This window comes from Gasterosteus aculeatus, chromosome 14, assembly GCF_964276395.1.
Source record: "Gasterosteus aculeatus chromosome 14, fGasAcu3.hap1.1, whole genome shotgun sequence".
Taxonomy (NCBI): Eukaryota; Metazoa; Chordata; class Actinopteri; order Perciformes; family Gasterosteidae; genus Gasterosteus; species Gasterosteus aculeatus.
In genome coordinates, this window is record NC_135702.1 from 4,860,424 (window position 1) to 4,876,756 (window position 16,333).

General features: G+C 44.0%; 1 protein-coding gene across 1 annotated transcript; it reads right to left on the reverse strand.

Moving 5' to 3' along the window:
- Positions 1-2,114: 2,114 nt before the first annotated feature.
- On the reverse strand, positions 2,115-8,091 carry amacr (alpha-methylacyl-CoA racemase). Its single transcript, XM_040198201.2, has 6 exons — positions 7,843-8,091; positions 6,741-6,994; positions 6,504-6,647; positions 5,760-5,920; positions 3,780-3,966; positions 2,115-3,192 (listed from the first exon to the last, which is right to left on the reverse strand). Exons 2-6 carry the CDS (start codon positions 6,985-6,987, stop codon positions 2,783-2,785), a joined length of 1,149 nt encoding a protein of 382 aa, XP_040054135.2. The 5' UTR covers positions 6,988-6,994; positions 7,843-8,091; the 3' UTR covers positions 2,115-2,782.
- Positions 8,092-16,333: the final 8,242 nt, after the last annotated feature.

Sequence of the window (16,333 nt, forward strand, 5' to 3'; positions counted from 1 at the left end):
ACCTCTCCTCAAAATCAGTCTGTAAAAGACTGTGAAAAAGAGGAAAAGGGATAATTTGGGGTTTTAAGAGGCCGTCTTTGAATTGCACTGTAATTAGAAAGGTGTCCTGCCCAGATGATCATACGTTTAGCCTCCTCCAGAGCACTTGTACTGATGGAAGAGCACCATCAAATCACAGGGGCTATACGGCAGCACCTGAAGCGCATCAAAGGATCATCCATGAGATGCATGAGGGCAGCTGCTGCCACTGGAGTGAGAAAGATGAGTGCAAAAAGAAATATCTTTCAAGCAAATACGGAGTGATTTAAAATGAGAGTAGTTCCGTATTTTCTCCATACGTGATAGAAAATCAAATATCTTTCTCTTTAGGCGCGACGGTCTGATACGATTAGACATTTGGTGACATTTCTTTCACTATTTTGGCGAAACACAGGTTTAATTGTCCAAAACAATTCTGCACAGAATCCACGTGAATCAAAGTGCGTTTGAAGCCTATGGTCTCCTGTCATATGCTCACAGATAGATTCCCTGTGTTTGCTTTGGTTCATTGGGAGTCAGATGGTTGGAGTCACACCACAGAAATTCCTCACATACTTCCACGTCATAAGGTTTTAAACCACAAAAATCGCACTCGACACCGGTGTAAAATCATCAAACGGGACATTTATCAACTAATACTTGCAAGGAGGTGACAACAGTTCATCCATCAATCCCTTTTTTCATAGCAGGTGATAAACCAGCAGGGCCTCTGTGCGACACCAAGGGCTGCTCATAACTCCTGGATGTGGGCTATAGTGTTCTACCCCTCGGGACATACATGTTACCCCATGAGTTACCACAAGATCATCTGGACGCATGAACATCTGGGCTCAGCAGACGTGACGCGCACCCGTTTAACACCCGAGTACAGACTCTCCGTTGTCCGATAGAACTACTCACTATGACACGACACCATCGCAGTGTTTCCCAACGTGACGCTGCGTTCATGACGTCAGAGTTGGAACTGTGATGAGGGGAAAAGCTCTGAAAACATCTGCCCCCCCACGTCAGAGAGACGATGGCCTGTGAGAGGTTATTGTTTTGAGAGTATGCGCAGAAGGATCAGTGGTTTAGTTAATAATTCTAGAACAAAAACCACACAGTACATTGTGTGACCACATAAAACAAAACAAAAAAAAACACACGATGGAGACGTGAAACGGACTTATCGGAAGCCACCGTCGTGTTTGAGTTTAAAATAGAAAACTAGAGGAAAATCACTCTAAAGGTTTTGACCAACCGCCTACAAAAGAAGTAATTATCAACTTTCTCTCTTAGCTCTGGAGGTGTGTAATTATGTAGTTAATTATAGACATACACAGGAAAGGAAAAGGGAAGTGTTCTGTCCTTTCCCTTTTCTGTGTGTTGAACAGGTAGGTGAGGCCGAGAGTTACAACTACTTTATTTAAGATTAATCTTCTCCATTAATTGATGCTTTGTGAACAACAACAACAACAACGTTATATATTGTATTTTTTTTCTTGCCATGAGTGCAAAACGATATTTCACCATAAACTAAAACCAAGCCTCATCTTAAATACGGGAGCTGAATAGGTAATGATTTACTTTTCTCCAATTCAAAGTTTTCAGAAAGCTGCCTCTGCAGGTGGTGTTTTTTTTGTTGATGATAGACTCACTCAGGAAATGCACTCGCTGTGTTTATTAAGGCTTGGTGGAAACACACAATGAGCACTGCTGAGAACGGGTAGACGTAAAAAAGCTTTTAGGGGGGGTGAAAGAAATTGCATAAAAGGGCATCAGCTCCATGTAGTGCACACCGGCACACTGATGGAGCCGATCCATCACGTCGTCCTGCCCAGTGAAGAGGAAGAGGCCACTTGGTTCTGTTTATCAGCCCCCCGAAGCATCCGAGACGGCGCATTTGCAGCTTTTTGTGTGTGTAACTTGTGTAATCATGGACATTACTTAGTCGTTGGTTGCAGCCCACTTTCTCAATAAGAGATAAAGCGAAAGCTCTACAAGGAAAACACAAAGTTACTGTGGAAAAGTCTCCCTAAAAACTGTTGAGTAATTTCTCCTTCACATCGCACGCTCAGAGTGGGGAAACGCTCACATTTCAAACATTTGCACTTTATTCTGATTATTTTACAAAATGCTTGCACATCCTCTCGTGATGGCTTTAGTATTTCAATAATCTTAATTTAAGTAAAGGTGTGATTACTGACTTTGCACACATGAAAAGCATTTGTAAAATATAAACACAGTCCATTTGCTGCTCATTCTGTGTCCTCCACTGAGTGCCTGAGTGCTTAATCACTTAAAAGCAATTATTGAAACTGCTGGAAGCACCGGCGGGCCGCTGTGACGTGACGGAACGATGAGCGCAACAGGAAGCCCAAATTAATTAATTACAATGTTATGCTGTTGATAAATGTTAAACTAAAGAATTCCACACAAAAACATCATTTAGGCGCTCAATGGTCGCCCTTAATAGGACTGCAATAAACATAAGCTGGGGTACAATAAATGTAATGCGATGATGCATATCTTAAATTGCCTTAAGCGCCCTGTGCCTCATTTGAAATTTTACATATTGAACATTTTTATTTACATACTTTCTTCTCTTGGCAGATATGAAATATTTTACACAAAACAGCCACACGCAGTTCAGGCAATAAACCTCCAGAAGAGTTAAACAGCTGGCGATTTGTTCCATCTATGAACGCAAACTCATGTTGGAACATAATCAATCGAATCAAATCACAGATACACAATTCGCTCCCTACAACTTTGCTTTGACGGCATCACACTCTACGACCCCCGCCGCGAGCATCCGCTGCACCTCTGCTGACGAGAAGCCAAACTCGCTGAGGACCTCGGCGGTGTGCTCTCCGACGCCCGGGTCGGAGGCGAGGCAAGGCTGCGCGGGAGTCCGAGAGAGGACCGGCGCCGGCCGGGGGCTCTCCCCCCCGCCGGCGTCCTTCACGAAGGAAGCTCTCTCCCGGTTGTGCGGGTGCGAGCTCGCCTCGGCGAGAGGCAGCACGGGCGTGACACACGCGTCCGTCCCGTCGAAGACCCTCGACCAGTCCGCCTGAGTCTTTGAGGCAAAGCGCGCCGTGAAGATGCGACTCAGCTCCGGCCAATCGTTGACGCTCATCTGAGGAGGCAACGCCCCAGCGTCCAGCTCCAGACCTAAGGAGAGGAGAGGGGGGGGGGGGGGGATTATTCTATTATTTTTCATTATTTTTCATCTGGAGCGTTTTAGCCACATCAGCAGAGAACTGATCTGGTTTCAGTACCTGACCAGCGGATGGATTCTCCAGCGCGGTGAGTGAAGGTTACTGATTAGTTACTGATTTCTGCAACGTCGACTTGTTTTGGTCGTGGTTTGTATGAAGTTACCAGCCCTGCTGACCTCAAAGGGAACAATCCGTTTTGAAAAAGTGACCTTGATGAAGTGCCACTCGAAATGATTGCGAAAAAAGGACTTTTACAGGATACACGTTGTTCCAGAAATCAGTGTTGCATTTTTTTGTCCTCAAGGCCTGATTGTCCCAACTTCGTTCGTGACTAGTGGCCCAAGGACCTGCTGCTTTCACATTTCCAGAGATTGGTGTTGGGGGGGTATTTCACTCCACACTGCCTTTCCCTTGTCTTGGTTTCGCCTGAGGTTCAGCCGTTGCTGATGTCACGGCACACGTGGGACACACGTGGGACCGACGCTACGCAGAGGCTCATTTCATCTACAATGAACGGACGCGTCTTTGCGCGATACGAACCCTTCAGTAGCTGCGTGTAGAACTGCGGTTCTATGGCCCCCACGGCCACGTACTTCCCGTCCGCCGTCTCGTAGGTATCGTAGAAGGGCGCTCCGCCGTCCAACATGTTTTGTCCTCTCGGACGGTCCCATAAACCGATGCTACGAGACTTCCAGGCAAACGAACCCATATATGCGGCTCCTTCTACCTGAGGATGGAGAGATACGGGAAGAGACATAAAGAAATAAAATAACTAGGATATTTTGTGCCCTATTTCATGCATAACTACACATATGTCCATTTTAAGAGAAAGACTCCGCACCAAAGGGATGCATGCTTCTGTTGCTGACACGCTACCAGCTATACCCTTTAAGATTTCAAATATCTTAAAGGGTATAGCTCTTTCAGAGTGTAGCTGAGGCTGATTTAAAGGGAGAATTAGCAGAATATCGCTCTAGCATTCACAAGAAGAAAATGCACAAAGCAACTGCCGCGCTATTGAAATCATTTTCAAGGAGACTGCACAAAAGGAATAAAAATTCACAAAAATTCTACTGACATTTACAAACCACCTCACCTGGAGTCTGCATGTAAGTACAAGTTATTACCGCTGAAGGGATGGAATTAGCCACATAAAAAGAGGTCTCATGGACACCAGTGCCACTAACGCTGATTGCAATCAATGCAGTCACTGCGGGTTCTAATGATCCATGCACTACCTCTCTTAAGTAATTGTATACAGGCAAACAATAATGGCCTAATTAACCAAGGGGATTTTCATACGTGACGCAGTAACACCATTTATCCGCAGCTTAACTCTTCTACCAATTTTCTGGAAATCCATGCGTGGTTGTAAAGCAGAGGGGAGCTATTTGATGTGGTTGAGATTGCTGAATGAATCGGTGTGATATTATGTTGTAAGCAGACCTTTTAATGTAACGGTTCGGCTTGATTGGTGCCGCTAAATCACGCGAGTTTGAGGGAAAAATAAGACGCAAAGTCAGACGCATTTGCTTGGCACCAACTCCTCACCGTACAGATGGTGTACACAGGACAAAATGGGAAAAAATAAAAATGTATGACTAATATCAAAAAAGTTTTCTAATAAGTCATTAAGACCTTTGAGAAATGGTTGAGCAGCAAATAAGCTGTAAACATTAAAGAAATAAGCAGCAAGTTATTATTGGCAGTCGTGTGGGCGGCTTCTCTGCAGGAGGCCTCGAATTAACTGTTCTGCAATGAGCAAGGGAGCGAAAGTCAACTTGTGAGTTGAACAACAACAATACCAACATCAAGGTCGTTTTTGGAATTTATCTGAAATGGGTTGCATGATATAAAATGTAGGATCCATTGACTTACTCTCCCGACATTTCAGCCATAGAATTCTTAATAAAACCCGTCCCTCCCCCATCATGAGAGACCTAAAGTGCCAAATGTTTTTTGTGTAATTCCAGACACTAAAATCTAGTTATTACTGATCATCAAGTGTACCACCTGATTCTCCATCACACCAAAGACCCAAACCATAAACAGCTGTAAACTGGATTAGGGGGAGAACATTTGCATGAGATGCTGAAGTTAAAATTAAATTTGAATCTTAATGGAAATAACAGAGCATGCCCTCAGTCCTGTACTTTAGCAGTCAGCCACTTTCACGAGGATATATGAAGTAGCAATATTTCAAATATCTTAAAAATCCCCTCCTCAAGGGGTTCATTAGAGCTTGACAGCCGTCCTGCGTCCTCGCAGCGAGTGGCTTTTGGGCACAGCGGGATTTCAGACACTTTGATGTGTCATCAAAGTGTCTTCGATGTGGCTTTTCAAACAGCTTCACCGAGGGCTGTCCTTATCCCAATAAAAGTTAAGCATGACTCAAAGGTCTGCCACCACGTGGCGCATCGTCAGCCTCGGCCCCGCCTCCGATAAGCGTGACCTACTCGCCGACGGCGTTCTGCGGCGCATCTACGGTACGAGTTACCTGGAGTCGGACTGCGCGCTCACCATGCTGGCGTCAATGATCTGTCCTTTTCCGGACTTTGTCCTCTCCAGCAGAGCCAGGACGATCCCCAGAGCGCAGCTGAGACCACCTCCTCCAAAGTCTGCTATCAGATTCAACGGAGCGTAGGGCTTCTCCCCACTGCGACCCAGCCGGGATAAGAGGCCTGCGACGGGGAGGAGGAGACAAAAGCTTCACACAAGATGACCTGGACAAGTGCACCTACGTCATAAGCAACGTGTGCATGTTTGCATTGGCTTGTCTTAGGAGGTATTTATTTGGTGGTATAATATTTCCTGCAGGAGTAGTTAAAAGTCATACTAAGGGTCATCCAAAAGCATCTGGTTGGGAAAGAATGTGCGAATAACATCTGTTGAGTTAGTCATGTGTAACATTGATGTCTTTGTTTTGGATGATACACACACACCACGCTGTACTGACAGCAAATGGAGGCAACCTTGGTTGTGTGGGCTTAAAAGGTTTTATTGGCGCAGTGAAGAGGTTGACTTTACGCACAAAGCAGCAGCACTTAAGTAATTACGGACCGAAACTCCCTTTTCTATACAACGTTTCCATGGTCGCGAAAAGACGACACGTCTGCACAAAGAGAGACACAACCACCTTTCTCACAAAGACACATCTGTCGCGCGATCCTCTGACGTCTTTATGAACACGCAGCCGATGCAACCCGCAACGCGTCGAAGCATTCTTGTGGAAGACGAGTGAAATCAACAGTCGTGCGTTTTGACCTGAGAGGGCGACGTAGTTGATGTCGTGCCCCGCGGCGTTGGCGTACGAGCCGCTCTGCCCGTACCCCGTCAGCCGAGCGTAGATCAGCCGGGGATTCTCCTCCAACAGCTCCCGCGGGCCGAGCCCCAGCTTCTCCATCACGCCTGGTGGGGAAACAACAGAAAGCGGCGTCAGGGCCGGGCCACGTTGCGGCACACCCGCTTGAGGGGGTTGCGTTTCTGCAGCCGGGGTCCGACCTTTGCGGTAGGGCTCCAGGACGACGTCGGACTGGACGCAGAGCTTTCTGAGCAAGGTCACGCCCTCGGACGTCTTCAGGTTGATGGCCACGGAGCGCTTGCCCCGCCCTTGAGTGTCTAAAGACACGCCGACCTTGGTCCGGTCCACGCGGATCACCTTGGCTCCAAAGTCGGCCAGGATCATGCCGCAGAACGGCGCTGGGGCCAGGCCCGCCAGCTCAATGACCCTCACGCCGGCCAGAGCCATGAGGAAGCTACGGGGGAAAGATTTATTGGCCAAAGTCAATCCAATTCTGTGACCTCCCGAGGTGTTGTACAAGTTATCGGTGTCACTCATGTCTGGCAAAAACCTTTACAGATCACATGTGGCTGCAACAGCGACGCATCGAGCTGTACCGGAGCCCGAGGGGGGATCTCAAAATGATTTGTTTTGTCTGAACAGACGGAATCTTTAAAAAAATAACTCTGTTTCATAGCAGCGGAGACAAAAACAAACTTTGTTCCACTGGATTTGAGCAAATTTGCATTGTTAATGCTTTAATTTTCTTAGACCATTTGTATATTTTGTCACAGTTGGTCAATTGATCTGTGATCTGCAACTATTTTGATCAATCAGAAAGTTACCTGAATGTGGAACAACACGTCTCATTATTAATAGATGGTTCCTCGATCAACTGATTACTCAATAACAACAAATAATGGAGAGCTACAGCTGTGTAATAAAGGTACAAAGACTCCTTTGAGGTGCAACAATATCAGAGTACTATCACACCCACTTTGCTCCCTCGCGAGTTCAATGATCGTTAGACTTCTCTGTAATTGAGTCAAAGTACAAATGATCGATTTTTGCACTTCGGACAGCTAAGAGCACACTTACGTACGAGTGAGTGAGTACTCACTTACGTACTTTAACTAGTTACTCCAAAATAAAAAAAAACGTATAGATCATAAGTGCCAGCCAAGTTTTGCCCACAGTTGCCCACAGTTTTAACGAAAAGAAGGTTTAGCATCACTTTGCAAACGCAGCTGCAGCATTAAATTGTCATTATAAAAATGTAACGTCGTTTGAACAATGTCAAAATGTGACTGCGGGTCAGCCTACCTTCGCTTTGAAGTCGGGTGCGGGGTCACACTGCGGACAGCGAGTGTTACGGGCGACAAGCTGCGCAACAGCGGACAGAAAACGCTAATAAATCGTATGTGACGCGGCAGATATCGATTAAGCAGTAGCTTCAGGGTCCTGCTTTTGCGGAGAGGTACCCTTCAACAGGGCGGTTGTGTTGGGCCGCCGGTGCACGCCGGCTTTATGACCCAGCGAACCTTGGATTACGAACTGCTTCCTTTTCCGGGTGACGTCAGGGGGCGGGCCTTAGTGTCATGGCAGGTTGTGGGATAGATAGATAGATAGATATTTTATTGATCCCTCAAGAGGGAAATTTTGGTAAATTTTGGTATCACAAAATGAATCTCTTGGAAATTAAGTTCTGACATTTCACGAAGATGCAAATCAAATTGAAAATAGATAAATAAAAAGCTCTATCCATCATATACACTCGTGTGTAGAGAGACAGCAGTTATGTGAGGCTTGTACAACTACAGGCACACAAGATCTTTCGCCCCCATATTCCCGCAGCCACGTCCTTATTATAACTGTAGATCTAGATCGGAGAAAAAAGGATCCAGTGTGCATATTAGCCAGAAAAGCTCGGGGGTTGCATTGGCGTTCCTCCATTAAAAGCGTCTCCCCGCTGTGAGCTAGTTAGATGAAAAGACAGTTTTATGTGATCAGAATTTAATTTGGCTTATAAGCTCCAAATGGCCTGAGACCAACAACATGACTAAATGCAGTCTAAATACAACATTTAAATGTCATCCATGTGCATGCGACATCAACAGCAATGTCATAAACAAGAAATATAAAGTCTACATAGATTTTCTGTTTCTTGGTAAAGGAGAGGAACATTATTTCACACTGATCAAAGCAAGCAGAAATTATTTTTAGTCTATTCACATTTCTAAATGGGAAATGTATCATCCAGTAATATCAAATAGATCAAGAAAATGAGTTCATATTTGTACATGGGAACACTTACAATGTGAGAATGCAATATCTAATTTGTCAAAGAAATCATGCAGTGTCTGTACACTGCGGATAAAATTATCACATTTCATTTGGAAGACCTATTTTGATAAAATGAAACGCAGGATAAAACTTTTCTAAATGGAACGGCTTTGACCTTGAAACTTTTTTCTATTTCATGCAAACAGTATTGACCACAGCAGCATCATGAAGCGATGAACAGTTATATTATAATAGGAATATTGAGGAATCCTGCTGGTAAGAAGTGTGGGTGGATGGTATTATTTTATTGTATTAACTTTGGGTGCCTCAGTCCGAAAGAAAAGAGCTTGAAATTGTGTGTACTGCCCCTTAAAGTGCTGCTAATGCTGCAGGAATTAGAGACCATTACTTCTCTGTGAGTCAAGGAAATTTACTTGCCTTCTGTCGTGATTGACTTTAGTGCATTAAAACACTATTCTCCCTTAACGGCATGCTCAGTTGTGTTGTTTGTAATAATTTCTTCACATATACAGATTTTCTTGATTATCCACTCTTCTGTGTTGCACGACACGATACTCTTTTGTGTTAATCAAGCCGCTATTGCCCCATCCCACATCAAAAGCAGAACCTTTAACACTTATCTTATGCTATATAAGTACAATTTGGTTGAGTTATTGCTCTGTTTACTGGCTGCTGCTCTGGTGTCAGTGTTGTGACGTATGGAAACTGCAAATGTTTCTGTTCATCAAATGCATGACAGGTTGATGAGTCGTTTTTATACACCGGGGACTGATGATGAGGCTAACCGATGAGTTTTATATTGAAGTGCATATCATATTGGATGAAACTTTCATTTATTTTCTTCCATTACGAAAAAAATGGGCTGAAGACAAATTGCATATTTCCTTCCCCTCTACTCAAAATAAATATGTGCCGCTACCTCCAAATACTTTGCTAAAGTGGATGCTCCCCTGAAAGTCAACTAAATCCTGCAGATGCATTATCTCTCAGGAGACATCCAACCGTGCAAAAGCTCTCACTCAAAGCATGCAGACCGTAGCTCCCAATGAGCAAAACAACAGTATTTTCCTCTTTGATTCCCCGAGAGGCCGATGAATCGGGTACCACTTTGTCTTCCGTGCAGCGGCAAAGTCACACAGTGACAACACTGCAGCACAGTTTCTGGAAGGTACAGGTGTGCTTTTTTTTAATCATTGAATCAGCTTAAATCAAGGGAAACAAGTAGAATTGGAGGTATAGAAGAGGATACTGCTTTGGTTAGCAAGTAATTGTGTAATCATTCCTCCTATGTGTTCATAAGTTGATCACTTGCTGATTAGAAGCCTTTATGTGCACAGCTTCAAATACTTAGAATGAGATCTTTTGTCTCCAAGTGTTTCCTTTTTCCATATTCAGAGATTAAAATGATCTGAATGCGACATTGAGAGCAGAGCACATTCTGTACTTGCACATGTAACATGTATCTGGATGTGGTTCTTTATTAATAGTGAAAGGACATCAGGGGGTTTCATCTAAAACTGGTTAAAGAATGTGCACTCTGTAAAGCTTCTGTAATTACAGGCCAGCGGATTCCGGTTTCCCCTCAACGGTTACATGTGAGTCAATGGCTTCCACCTCACACTTCATAAAATACTAAACCCTTTAGCACTGAAAACCTAATTTGCATTCACTTTTTACAAAACAGAAGAAGTGATTAATTACAGAAGAGGAAGCAAAAGTAACGCATCCTTTGCCGGGGGGCCACAAGTGTCCCTTATCAACAAGGTTTATTGGGCAGTCGTACCCGGAGCCAAAGAGCCACAGAGACCCGGAAAGCTCTGCGTGGATATCGCATGTTGACCGGTTTCGCTAGACAAATTAAATTATTTTACACCAACATTAGAACTGGAATTATTACCTGACCTGGTAAAGCTCATGTTTAATTTTCTCACTCACCGAGCAAAACAAGATGAATATTGTGACAGTTGGGTTGTGAGCAGCTCATTTTTTCCCCCCGAGGCGGACTAAGATTAAACCAGCCGGGTTACAGAATTTAGAATTCCAACAAAATGCTGAGAGCAGAGAGCAAGAAAGAATTGTCACGCAACTACCGCTGTCATATTTGATGTACAACCAAGTGCACTGTTTTAAATGTCTTCCAAGGGAGACTGTCAAAAATGTCTTCCGTTAAAAATGATCTCTGCTCGCCACTACGGCAATGCGCTTTTCATACCAATTCAAAGTGGAAGGGCAAATCCAGAAACCGTTGTAGAAATGTGCTCCAAGTTGGACAACTGGTGGATGACAAGCTAAAAGGCGCTGCTGCCGTCCTTTGACAATAGGAACGCAACAGTGTCTACAAAAACCCCGAACATCTCAACATCAGGTCAAAACTGTTGTGGTTTTGTGCTTTCTGGTAAAAGATTACATGTATTATCACCTCAAGGAGTGCAGACAAACACCGAAGCTCACTGAAGAGTGTGGTGTGACGTTTGAAACGTCGTGATTGTCATCAAAGTTCCTTGCAGCAAGAAAAAGAGAGGTAACCTTCTCAACTTTTATCAGGCAGCTCAGTCTTACAGTTTGAAACACCTTCACATTTTTTCCTTATGCTAGACTGTGATTTTATGTTGAAATACTTACATACAAATATAATAAATGTGTTATACGATACACCTAAATGAAAGCCGCTGCTGATAATGACATTATTCTCCTTTTTGACCATTAGTGGGCGTCACTTTATCAGTTTATGAGTCACCTCTGAGTGAATCTGTTACAGCAAAAGAAAAGTCGTGTGTTAGTTCGTTGTAGCCTGGTGTTTCTACATTTGAATTGAATATTTGAGTTCTATATTAATGGCATATCTGATTTTACACCACTGTTTCTGGGAATTGGACTTCCCTAAAATGTCCTTTAAGCCCAGCTTAACCTACATCATCTCTCTTTGAGTCTCTTTTGTATTTTCACAGTGGACTTTTCTTGCTTGTAAGATTTATGCAGCTTTCTTGAGAAGCGTCCAAATAACTTCCCAGCTCGTCCTTCTTAGTCAGGGTCCAAACGCATTGCTCAGACACGTTCCAAATACATCAGATGCAGGTGAGACATCGGTAACAAATCATCAACAGCAACAAAAAGCGTCCATATATCAGTCGCGCAAACACATCACAGACCCGGCAACACAAAACCGGCATGTCCCCGCAAATCATTTTCAATTGTCCAGCAACGCGGGGAACATTTGTTTTGAGCTGTGAACATCTGTCCACGACCATCCGCCAGGAGCTCGTCCAGCCTATGTTTGCTGCTTAAGCCGCGTCCAGATGTTGAGCTGACCCCTGGCTCGATTTAGCAGGGTGAAGCTTTCTTGAATGTTGGCCCCACAGCGTGGAAGCCCTGAGGTTGCTCGTCTAACATTTGCTGGGAAAAAAAAAGGAAAATAAGTTCATACATATTCATGTACTGTATAAAGTACATATCATTCATATTTCAATGTAATGTATTTTGTTTCGTTTTTTTTAATCGCGTGCAAAGGCAAAAAACGCTCGTGATGAACATGCTTATCATTTGGCGCTGAAAAGCCCCCCCTCCTCCCCACCGCCCTTCCTCCTTGATTGCGGAGCCTGGCCGTAAACAGAGCAAAGATAGAGACGGTCCAACTGTAATTTCACTCAAAGTTCACACTGGTGAATAATAATATCCTTGTTGACATTAGAGGGTTGTGCAGACAATGAAAAAATGTGCTGAAGTGCAAGAATGCAAACGTTCCATTCAATGTTGCTCTTTCGGCAGTCAAAGAAAACGTGTGAAGCGTTATTATAATATGTCAGATGGCAAAATATGAGTTAATTATGCCATCTGTATATGGATGGCCTCAGCAAAACATCCTGGATGTGTTCTAAAAAGTCTACGGAATAATGTACACAATCCGAGCCAGATTTCTAACATGATATTTAATATTTGATGGTAATATTCATTCAAAAATCAAGAATAAGTTACACATTTATGCAGACGTACACATTGACCAACACCTTTTCATTACAAATAATATCAGTTAGGTAACATTATCATCCAATCAAAATACAATATATGTAAAACATATAATAAGTGATTATTAATATAATAATATAGTGGTAATTTGTTATTGTAGTGAAAGTCAATCTGACAGGCCGTACACGCAGCATCGTTAATTATATTGTTGTTGTTCTGATGTCTATTTTTAGTAGTTCTATCACATCCGCAGATGATAACGGCGATACACTTTAGGTATTGTTTGGAGCAAACCAAAGACAATTGGTGCACGTAAAGAAAGAACAGGGCCGGGAACAATACTTAATTGGAAACACAGACAGCGTGTAACAATGCAGACAGCTGTTTCCATTAACCTCTCAGGCCAAGTAGAGACAAAGGTCGCCTCAACCAATACAGTCATTGAATAAAACCCCACCAACTCCTCCGAGCTGAATTAAACCCCCACTATGAGCACGAGAGCCAGAGACACATGAAAACACACCTTTATTCATTAGTTTCCCCAAAGTGTCTTTCTTTAATAAGCCTCTCCATCAAAAGGTCACGTAGTAGACACTGGGGTCGGCATCGGTGTCCTTTGTTTGCGCTGGGTGCGGTGTTCTGTCCTCCCAATGTTTCCACTCCGGCGTCCTCGAACGTTGGGAACATTGGGAAGTGAGATAAACACGCTGTGGACGCCGTGCATCCTGCGCAGTGGTGACCAGCGGTGGCAAAGTTGAACTGCCGGAACGGCAGCAGATTGCCGTGTTGGCGTTGTGCTGGTGCTGGAGGCCCCCGTTCCTTCCACGTCACTCGGCCTGTCAGATTGTTGGACAGTACCTCGGAAAATTACGCTCGAGAGGGTTAGCGTAAGAGAAATATACCATGTTGAACTAAATTGTGAGAAATCCTCACTCACGGCCCCCCCCACCCCCCGCCCCCCTCTTTACGAGCCAATTCCTTTACATCTCACATCTTCCTTGGGGGCTGTATTTCCCTCCCCCGTTCCTGGCTGATAATGACAGGAATTGGATGGATTTTTTCTGAAAGAAGGGGGATCCGTCTTGTTTTGTCAGGCTGCGGAAGTTCTCCCACGATTGAAACACAAGTAGGAGACCTCCGTGAAAAGGGAGCAAATTCAACAACATCCCGACACAATTTTCTCTTTTCAATATTCCTTTTATCGCCCCATCAGTTGGATCCATCGCTTGCATGGTGAAATGTCCGAACAACAGCGGAGAGTTTGCGCAAAAACATTTAGCAAAGCTGCAGTGTTGAACCCCTGATGGAAATAAAGCAACGAGCCAAACATTGTCCACACAACGGCCAATTAATGTAACAAAGTACGGAGTCACAAGGGAGAAATGCGCCTGCGTATGATCGGTGACTGGAGACGTGTTGGCTGTACTCTGTTATCTAGCGGTGTTGCAATGGCAATTTGACTTTATGCCTAAATCTTCTACATAAAAATATTCTGCATTTGATACCTTCAGTACATGTTTTGGGAACATCCTTCTCAAATAAAGGTTAATAGATTCAGAGTTGGCAGAAAAAAGTAATCCGTCAAAATGATCAATCGCTTTCAAAACTGAATCTGGCTGAAAGTGGAATTTAGAGGTCAAAACACTTGAAGACAGAACAAACCAACGTCCTCTTTCTTCAAAGGTCACGAAAGCCACGACCTGAGACACGTCGGCCGAACCGTTCCCCTCACGCGTCTTGGAGGAAGTGGGCGAAATCCTCACTCTGCTGCTACACTAAAGCAGGATTTTGAAACGTCAGTAGAGGGCAAAAGCTACTGTGCCGGGGTTTATAATTTCCCAATTTGGGTGCAGCAACGGCGCCGTGGTGTTTCTTCATGGTTTGCTAACGGACACATGCAAAAAAAGAAAAAAAAGCAACTGCTCGGAGGAACTGACACAGGAAGGAGATATCAGAAGATGTCACTTCGCTCGCTGCCCTTTGCTGTAAACGATGACAGCCTGTGCAGAAGTCGATAGCAGCTGGAAGCCTGAGTCCACAATTTATAAAATAAATATTTGGCAGATTAAGTAATGAGTTGGCGCAACTTCCAGGCAGCGTTTACTCTTTTCTTTTTTGCACAAGCTTCCGCACACAAACAAATGACCCGCCATGCCCGATCAGTAACTTTAACCACCTTGAATCGAACACAACGTTCTGTCTTTCCTCTGAGGTTAACCTGTGAATCTGTCATTGTTTCCCCAAACAAAGGAGTTGCCTCCTATTGAAATGACTCCACCATGATTACATTTTCCTGTTATGTTCAAGAAGAGCTTGATGTTTATTTATAGCTGTTTCTAGGACTTTGGTGAGTCCCTATAGAATGTAAGCTACAGGGGGAACGGTGCGACACAATGGACACAATTCCTCTTGTTCCTCGATGTTGTTTCAGAATATTATGTCTGCGTTGGTTCACCAGCTGCAGCATTTGCATCCTCTGAGCTGCTTTGGCTACGAGACCAAACGCATGGAAGCAGTTCTGATAATGCTTATACAGAGTCATGTGACCTTAAAGTTAAGTGAGTGAGTGAAGGCTTCGGGGGGGCCCTCGACTGGTCCTTAGAAACTGCTCAAAAGAGAGCTTACTGTTACTGTAATGTGCCCAGTAAATGTTTCTGCCAGATCAATAGAGGCCACATCAAACATCGCCTTTGTGTGGCGTGTTCAGCGCAACAGTAGTGTCTATTTCTGCAATACATTAAAAGAAAAGAATCTTGTTTTAATTCAGTACAGAGTGAATATGGGACTTATTTTCGAATCGATGGTTAATGAGTGAGGAAGGATCCCAGTACGTCGGAGGTGACGGCACGGGGTCCTCTCGCTTTCATACATTCTGTCCACCAACAAACGCAGTTTGCAGTTCCAAAGTGGTGCAAGGAGGACGTCAGTGTGAGACGGTTATAGACACGGCTGTGGCTCGGCACTCGTGATTCACTGTTTTGACCCCTGATACTACAACTACTTCTTCAAACTTAAAGCAAAAAATAAGACGGAATGTCCTTAGTTGACAGAAGTGAGAACCAAAATGAGATTGAAACTGGTTGTTAGGCATTTTTTTATTATAGGCTACGGATTCGGTGTCCAGAATAAAAGGGCACCTGAGTACATATTGTATTTTATGTATATTTCTATTCTTTACGTGTGTTTCGTTTTGCCCGGCTGCAGGAAATGAAACATAAATGAGGACCACAACGTTAATGTGAATGAGAGAAAATTCTGCCCATTTCAATGAAAATAATGAAATCACATATTTATCCTTCAATAGTGTAAGTTGTTAACATTTAGATTTTATGCAACCTTTGACTTAATAAAAAGGTCAGGGTCAGGTCAACTGTGAAAGTCAAAGCATGAGTGTTATAACTGCCTTATATGAGTTTTATAGGCTATGCCAACTTTACTTTACATGAGCGCTGCGGGGGAGTAGTGGGGTAGGGCGGTTGGGGGGTAGGGGGGTAGGGGTACTAGGGGGTGGAGGAGGAGGAGGGGTGGGGGTCCCCGTGACGACCAA

What these genes read in the sequence shown, in the direction of transcription:
- amacr (XM_040198201.2), bottom strand. Translation starts at nt 6,987, where the DNA reads ATGGCTCTGGCCGGCGTGAGGGTCATTGAGCTGGCGGGCCTGGCCCCA. An exon ending in CCTGGAGCCCTACCGCAAAG is followed by an intron (nt 6,648 to 6,740) that starts GTCGGACCCCGG and finishes TTTCCCCACCAG; the next exon opens with GCGTGATGGAGAAGCTGGGG. An exon ending in CTACACGCAGCTACTGAAGG is followed by an intron (nt 3,193 to 3,779) that starts GTTCGTATCGCG and finishes TCCTCTCCTTAG; the next exon opens with GTCTGGAGCTGGACGCTGGG.